The sequence below is a fragment of the Lutjanus erythropterus genome, chromosome 13 (genome assembly GCF_056507025.1).
Source record: "Lutjanus erythropterus isolate fLutEry1 chromosome 13, fLutEry1.hap2, whole genome shotgun sequence".
Classification (NCBI taxonomy): domain Eukaryota; kingdom Metazoa; phylum Chordata; class Actinopteri; order Lutjaniformes; family Lutjanidae; genus Lutjanus; species Lutjanus erythropterus.
Genome location: NC_139329.1, coordinates 23,959,870 through 23,968,352, shown reverse-complemented (window position 1 = coordinate 23,968,352; position 8,483 = coordinate 23,959,870). Strand labels below are relative to the sequence as shown.

The window sequence follows — 8,483 nt, the reverse complement described above, 5'->3', positions numbered from 1 at the left end:
AAACTTAATACCAGCCATCTGCCAAATGCTGGTAAAATATGCACTTGGCTGATAGTTAAATTTGCACCCTTTTAACAATACCATTTATGTCACAAAGACGTGGCATACGGAGCTGCAACAATTAAACAATTACTTTGATTATGGATTTATATTTTCAGACATTTTTCAAGCAAAATTGTCTGAACTTTGTGGGTTGCAGCTCCTCAAGTATGAACATTTGCTGCTGTTCTTCGTGTTAGTTAATGAAAAATACTGACAGATCAAGCGATATAAAGACATCATTTTGGGCTCTGGCAAGTTGTGTTGCCTTTTTCACTTTTTGGTATTTCATAAAACGATTTATCAGTGTAAATAATCAGCAATCCAGATTATATCCATTATGAAAAGAACAGTTGAAGCCCTACTTGAAGCCTTGATATTTGAAATGAAAATATTGTATCCTGCTCTAAAACTGTGTGTGTACTAACTTTAAATCAGAGCTCCACAGACCGATATCATCAGCCCAGTATTGGCCTATCACAGCCTATATCAGTATCAGCGTATATGTTGCCACTGTGAAAACTTTTTTTTAAACAAAACATAATGCAAATTGTTTGTGTTAGCTTTTATAGGCAGCATTATGTGTATATTTGATATTTTTTTAAAATTCAGGTTTTATATATACATATCTTTTGCTCTAACTGCGTTTTTATTTACAGTTATTTATAATTGTTTTAACAAAATGGTGAAAATATACTGTTTCAGTGCCCTGATATAACTTTGGACAAGTTTATTGTTAAACTGTAAAATATCCTGCATCCATTTAATTTGTTTTGACACTAACCCCTTAAGAGGGATCACTGGAAAAAAAAATCTGTTTATGTATATATTCTATATTTTGTATATTATATTCTGTATAAAGATATCTCAATATAGGATTTTTTACTCCCTTGCATCAGTATCAACATTGGCATTGGTCAGGCTCTACTTTACCCAGAACAGACTTATTATTCACTATTGTAATTTTACTAATTCTGTCTGTTCTGTATGACATCTATTTCATGTCTTTCCATCCTGCAGGAGGGATCCGTCTTCTGTTGCTCCGCCTGAGATTTCTCCCTTTTTTTCTTATTTAGGTTTTTCTTATATCCTAAAACAGGCTCCAAAGATAGGGCGTGTTAAAACATATTTTAAAGCCAAAATTCAAAGACAAATTTGTAATTTGAGAGTAATTGAAAAATTAATAAAATAGATTTAAATGTGCTTTAATTGTATGAAAACACTTAATAAAAACAGTATGGACAGGCCTGAAGAAAAAATCATTCCAGCAAACTTGATCTAATGTCAGTATGTGCTGTCATGTTCAGTTTTATCCTGACTCATGGTCCTAAAAATAACTACTTTCTCTCTCCCTGATCTAGCAGTGTAAAATATTTGTGAAACTTTGATCTACAGTTTGTTTTAGTGGTTTAAAAGTCTTCTGCGAATTCCTCCAGTTTAAACAGTCATACAGCAACAGGAGTGTTTTGTGTCAAGGCTTCCCGAGGGGAGGATTTGAGGGAATGATCCATTTCTCTAAACCTTATCAGCTGCATCCCACCCCCCCTTATAACAATGCCACTGTGTGCAGCCCCCGCAGCCTTGACGCCCACCCCCCCCCCCCCCTCAACCACATGTGAGATGCTGTTGTGTTGTCTTGTTCCCCCACAGCTGGAGCATCTCCCTCTCCACCCCTCCACCCCTCTGCTTTTCCTCCATTCAACCGAAACAACGCCTCCGTTCTTCCAGCCACACTATGCAGATTGTTTCAGAGGACAAGCAAGAAAGAGAAACAGATAGAGGCTGCAGGGGACAATGAAACAGCTGGCTATGTTAAAGCAGTTCATTTCGGTATTCTATATTTCTTATCTCATATAGCTCTGTAACCGCATCTGTGTGTGTGTGTGTGTGTGTGTGTGTGTGTGTGTGTGAGTGAGCGTATAACCACTTGTACTAACCTTGCATGTTGTGTGGATATAAACCCTGTTAACAGGTCTTCACAAGGTTAAATATTACATTTTAGGTCATAAATGTAACTAAGTCAAACAATGTCCTCCTAAGTGGCGAACATTTTTTTGTGTGTAATGCTGAAGTCATCATTTTAAAAGTACACAGGCCTAGCTTAGGCAACATGATAAATTTTGTCCTGATATACCAAAAATTCTGGAGTCCTGATGTTATTCTTGATGATTAACCTCCACGTCATTATTTTTATGGCCACTTAGAGGCAGCTGAGCAAGCTGGAAAAAAATCATCAACATATTATCACCTTATAAAGTTGTTCAGCAAACACGTTGGCAAACATGTTAGCCTATTTACAAATCCAGCAGACATTAACAACCATTTTCATTCGGCTGGTTAAAATAAATATTTACACTAAACCAAAATGGATCCCCCTTGTTAACCTGCCACCTCCTCTCCACCCCATACTGATGGAGAGTTCAGAGGTAGAGATGCTGTGTAGTCGAATATTAGCGTAGTCTGCCTTTTGTGCAAGTTAGAATCTGTGGCCCTGACCATAGCTCTGAAATATCAGTAGCCTCACTCTACTGTGTAATGATAAATCCATGGTTCTGTCCATGGTGCTGAAGTAACAGATAGATTTGTAATTGCACTTTTTTCTCTTAGTCCCACCCTTTTGCTGGTTTTGTCTTGGGGGAATTCCCATGAGATATTTTACCACGGTTAACTATAGTATACACCATTGTAGCACCATGGGATTTTTTACAGCACCATACATACCCTATTGTTTCCTATGTTTGTTTCCTACAGCATGCGGTGCCTGCGTAATGTACCTTTGTGCATATCATCGTGTGTACCATGGTACTTTCAAAAATACCACGAATAGAGTACTATGTTACGACCATGATAGTTGTACCATAGTGGTGGGTCACTTGTGACCATCCCACCAGACAAGCAGTATGGAGTCATTTTATGTTTTTATTCTGTTGGGTTTTTTAGGTTTGACATTGTTTGGGAGATTCTGCAACGCAGTTTTCCTTTGAAACTCCAGCAGTGTTTTGTAGACTAAAAAACTAAATCCAACCTTCAACTGGCATGAGAGTGAGAAGATAATGACTGAGTTTTTAATTTTTGGGTGAACTAAATCAGTGTCAGATAGGGCCCCTTATCTTACACACTTTAAGCAGTATTGTGAGTATATTTAGGCTATCTGTACACTTCTCCCATTATTTGTCAGTGCTCTTATGTTGTAGTTCATCTTCCAGCCAGCAGGTAGAGACGTTTACCTTTTCGGTTAGAAACAACGGATCGTTTCTAGAAGGGAACCCTTAATTTGCAAAAATATCGCGAGACTTGCTGTTTTTCTTCATCGTGTACGTGGAAGAATCTAATTGTTTTTTTTGTTTTTTTTACAATAGGATAACACTGGGGCTCAGATCTTGTAGATTTAGAGAGATAAAGCACTTGGTTAGGGCTAGAGAAAGCACCCAGCTGGGTTAAAATTATCACTCTCGCGAGATTTCTCGCGGGTCTGGCGTTCCCTTCTCGACACGACAGGCTGAGGAAAAAATCAAAATGGCGATGACCGTCGGAGGTAGGTGGACGCGTTGCTATGGTTGCTATAGAGACACTTTTATATTCAATTTCTATGAGAGTTATTATTATTGTTAACTTTAAATAGAGCAGACATTAATGTTATTACTCTGGTGTAATGTGATAATGGAATGACGTTCAAAATAAGATAAGTTAATTTAGTTTGTGTGTGTATGTCTCTCTCCAGGAAGACCAGCCAATGTAGTATCCTTTTCATTGACCTGGGTGGGCTGTGACTGAAGTAAAGTCTTTCCAAAAGGAAAGACGTCCCTCTCTGTCAGTGATGATGACTGATAAAACACCTTAACTCTGTATCCAGCTGTCGTCTGTTACTTTCCAGCTGCTCCTGACCATAACATCAGTCTACTTTGTCTTCTATTTCCTGTTTACTCTCGGTTTAATCATCAGAAAGAGTGAGTGGCTGAGTGCTCAACATGTTACACAGCTCCACGTTTCTATTGCACCAAGTGTTTTGATCATGAACTTGTGAATGTGTGTGTTTCTGTCAGGTTTTTTACTGTCTTATCCTGCTGATGCTCTGGCCTGTGATGTGGGTCTGTTGTTCCTCCTGGCTGCTCTGAACATCATCCATTTCTTCTGTGGTGAGAAAGCAGAGTCACATCTTGAACCATGATCGACTTATAAGCATGGCTTCCTTGTGAGCATGCTACCACTTTAGCACAGATCACTGCGCTTTTGACACAGCATCTTACAGTCCTATATATAAAAAAAGCACCATGCCAGTTTCTGCTGATTGACTGTAATATTGTATTTTTTTCTCACCATCAATTTACTAAAGCATATCAAAATTTTGCATGCATGCTTTTACTTTCCAGGCAGTCATTATTTATAATTTATGTCAATATATATACGTAGGGCTGCACAATTAATCAAACTATTATAAAAATCACAGTTTGACCAAGTGCAATATCCAGATTGCATAAGCTACAGTTTTTGACAAAGGAAAAATGTGTAACAAAACAGCATTATAATGAAGTACTGTAATGCTGCAGAGAAGTGATTTTTTTTGGTTTATTTTTTTGTTTTTGTTTTAGTGATCAGAATAATCACTTCATTACCATACTGTGCAGCTCTGCATGCATGTAAATATTCATTCCCACCTTTCCATTTAAGACATGGAGACAGAAAAAAGAAAAGTAACAAATGTGCTCTGCCTATATTCATGAGTACATCCAATTCATTGCCTATATCCAAAATAATCCACTCTCTGAAAATTATCACCACGCAGCAATAACATAGTGCTGACTAAAAATTAAAGATGGTACTATATAGGGTTGAACAATTTTTGCCCATGTCCTTTAAACTGTACAACCCCCATTTGTAATACAGGCCTTCTGTTGTAAATTTTAATCTTCCAACAACACAACAAATTCAACAGTATCTGACAACTGACTTCCACCATCTTTAATCCTGGCTCATGTCTGCAGGTGTGAAGGGTAACCTGTCGGAGAGCGAGAGGTATGTTCTAGCTAACCTCGTTGCAACAGGAACAACTATCCTTCTGACGGTCTACTTCCTGGTGTGGCAGACGTACGTGATGAGGCTCGATGCAATCATCAGCAGCATCTTAGTCGTTCTCTACGGCCTAGATGGAGTCCTGGCTTTCAGCACTTTAGCCAGACTGGCCAGGTCAGTGCCACTCTCATAGACATTTTACATTAAACCTCAGCAGCCATGATGGATGAAGAAGCTTTTATTGGATTACGTGACATGTGAGATCACAAACAGTCTTTTTTATGTGGTTGCATGTCAGAATGAATTGACAAGACAGGTCGGTAAATTACAATATCTGGTATCAAACACAGATAACACACTTCATTATCACATGAAGAGACTGTCCTACATTTTAGGCTCCATTTGCTTTGATTGACAAGATATGTTTACGCAATTAGCATCTCATACCTATGTTTTGGAATGCCAAACAGCACTGAGCTTTTCTTTTGTTCCCCCTTTTGTTCATGGCTGAAATAAGCCCTGGTTCTCTTTAGGACTTGTTTGAATTATTGATACACGTGGCATTCATTCAAGTGATACTGTATACCTTGTACCATGTCGTCACATCCTCAAATTTTCCTCCCAAGACAGACACAAGGACAATAATCCAACTCCTTATTCTGAAAGGATGGATATTGTTTATTCATGCCACCAAGGCTGATGGCTGAAATACACGAATGAATCAATCAAATACATTAATAACTCGATCAAAAACATTCATAAATCAGGATGAAGAAAATCTCTAAACTAGCTCAAACAAGCAGTCATTTGCCAGGTTAATTTTGGAAATGTTGACATATAATAACATATTTTTATTTATCTTCTCTGTGTCTTTCAGTGTTTATTCATGAAGAAGTCTCCTCTTCATCATCGTGCTGTATGGTATAGTTCATATAAAACTTGCAGGCTGTCTGTACTTCTTTGGTACAATCAGAAATTTAAATAACTTTGAATATTGGCTATTTGTAATGTGAATACTGTTTGTTCAGACTATTATTTTTCTAAGTGTTACAATGTGAGGATGTATGTTGAAAAACTGAGTATTTTAGCTTCGTATTTTATTATTTTAGCTTTTCAATGTGCTGTGAGGATCTCAGGGATTTGCTGCAGTTAGACCTCTGTGCCTTAGAGACAGAGTAACAGAGTCTTGTTTTACTGAATATTTACTTCTGTCCTTCTGTATATTTTTACATGTGTCAAAGATGAAAACATATTTGTGTTACTATTGATTATTTATATTAAACATACTGAATGTAATAATTTTTATATTTGTTCATCTTTTATCCAGTAGAGGGCAGAATTGTTTTGGTTAAGATTTGATTAGTGACTGATTTTTTTTTTGTCTTCCATTTCTATGGTGCAAAATACCCCAGAATTCAGAGATATCTTTTTTAAATTCTTGCCGAAATCTGGATCATAACTGGAACATATGTGGAGATTTTTTTTTATATGCTTATAGATAGATCCATCCGGTGCTGCATACACATTAAATAAGATATCTGAATATGCCCTCATGCCTTATAATTTAATATATGGCCTCAGTATTTGGCTAGAATATGACCAAATCTATGGCATAACATCATTCTTTGTTACTGAAGCATGTGTGGCACTCAAAATAGCTCAAAAATGCCATGACTGGAGAGTATCCAACGTGGATTTCATGGTATATGTGTCATAGTTTGAAATATCCAGGCAAAACAATCTCCAGATTGTGGGGTATTTTATGCAATACAACTCTTGATCTATAAAGTGCGCACAGTTGTACTACAATCACAAACTGTAACTGTGACAGCGGATGATTCCAGGTTAAGAATTAATAGTTTATTTTGGCTCCTTAAACTTTTAACTGTACACATTTGATGTCAGATCAGTGCTGATCGTCACCAAGATCTCAGAGCAGTTTTTTTTTTAGTGTTGGAACTATTAGTCATTTCCTAACCCACATTCTTCAAACAGGTTATTTCTCAGTGCTGACAGCTTAAGTTAATTATCAAACCAAATGCCAACGTTTCCAAAGTAACCAGTTTCAAAACAAATCACATTTCAGAGTACCTGTGCTTGAGCAACAGCCGAGCACACAGACAAACACTTGTGCATTTCACTGACTGGAAGTCAGACTGGTGTGTTAGTGTGCAACCATTCATATCTCCTCTTTAAATAGTCTCCCACTGCTGGTTTCATAAGGAATGTATTCATTTTTTAAAAAACTGTTGCGGTTGCATCGATGGTCACATTCAGTCTTATACCTGAAAGAGGGCAACTGCATTACCTTAATGATTTTCTTTGCAGGGACAGCACTCTGCAGCTGGACAAAGAGTGGTCATTCTTAGCAGCCAGTGACACTGAAACCTGGGCAGTGTTCCACTCTGTTGCTCCTCTTTCATTCACCCTGCTGAATCCAACCAGTTCAGACCTGATCACTACTTTGCGAAACAATGGGAAACCTGTGGAAATGAAATAAATCCACAATTCAAGAGCTTGATATAGGATTTATCCTGCATTAGGGCTGAACAATTACTTGAAATGTTGTCAAAATCACAATATGGCCAAGCACAATATCTAAAAGGTAAAATGTGTTGCAACATACTGTTTGAGATGTCACAGCCTACAAATCATGTTTGTTAGGTACAGAACCCAGCAAAAATCACATTATCATCATTTTTATATCTTTTGTTGGTGAAAATGAAATGCAAAATATACCACCCTAACTAAAACGGTCACATATTGCAATCAACTGCAACATAATCATATTATGATTTTCAGGCATATTATGCATTTATTGCATCTATTATCAGCAGTGGTTCCAAACCTGGAGGTCAGGGTCACACAAAGGGTCCCAATATGAGTCAGAGGCTCACATGATGATTAAAGAAAGAAAGAAAACTAATTTCTATTACACAACAGCTGCTTATATGTAGCCTATTGTCGTTAGGTTACTTTATGTAATGCAGAAACAGATACGTGAGTTGCATCAACACGCATCCAAACTCTCAGCATGAAGACAAAAGGTGACAGGGACAGACCCAGACCCACCCACCCTCATGCAGTCTAGTGTCCGTGGAGCTCCGCCCCTCTCAGGTTGAGTTACCTGCAGACTCTGCTGTCACTCACCTGCTCCCGACCCGCGGTGCCTCCTCAGAGACTCACTGACTCACCGAGTTCCTGGAAACAGCCGCCAGCAAAACGTCTTGCTCTGCTCTGTGCTGGACGGCAACTGTTCAGTTTTACAGTGTTGGATTTCAGCTGCTCTGCTTCACAGCAAACAAACAAACAAACAAATTATCGACAGTTTGTGGAGTTTATCGTCCTGATCGGCTGCAGGAGGCTGTGATGGCAGACTGATGCTTCAGTCTCGACCACGTTTGTCACCTTGAGCATCCCGTCCGGACAACACC

At 38.2% G+C, this 8,483-nt stretch overlaps 1 protein-coding gene and 1 long non-coding RNA gene across 3 annotated transcripts; one reads left to right on the top strand and one right to left on the bottom strand.

Annotated features, from left to right (window-relative positions):
* The first annotated feature begins 3,450 nt into the window (after positions 1-3,450).
* LOC146316613 (transmembrane protein 80-like) lies at positions 3,451-6,473 on the top strand. 2 transcript variants are annotated; one of them, XM_084733395.1, is made up of 4 exons: positions 3,451-3,777; positions 3,893-4,175; positions 5,022-5,223; positions 5,927-6,473. In XM_084733395.1, exons 2-4 carry the CDS (start codon positions 4,064-4,066, stop codon positions 5,937-5,939), a joined length of 327 nt encoding a protein of 108 aa, XP_084589521.1. In that variant the 5' UTR covers positions 3,451-3,777; positions 3,893-4,063; the 3' UTR covers positions 5,940-6,473. The 2 variants fall into 2 exon arrangements, with proteins under 2 accessions (XP_084589521.1, XP_084589520.1); XM_084733394.1 differs by having other exon boundaries at positions 3,560-3,574; positions 3,761-4,175.
* Positions 4,068-8,483, bottom strand: LOC146316612 (uncharacterized). Its single transcript, XR_014771724.1, has 3 exons — positions 8,177-8,483; positions 7,358-7,532; positions 4,068-4,170 (listed from the first exon to the last, which is right to left on the bottom strand). It is a non-coding gene; the product is annotated as an uncharacterized LOC146316612 (long non-coding RNA).

What these genes read in the sequence shown, in the direction of transcription:
- LOC146316613 (XM_084733395.1), top strand. Translation starts at nt 4,064, where the DNA reads ATGTGTGTGTTTCTGTCAGGTTTTTTACTGTCTTATCCTGCTGATGCT. An exon ending in CATCATCCATTTCTTCTGTG is followed by an intron (nt 4,176 to 5,021) that starts GTGAGAAAGCAG and finishes TCATGTCTGCAG; the next exon opens with GTGTGAAGGGTAACCTGTCG.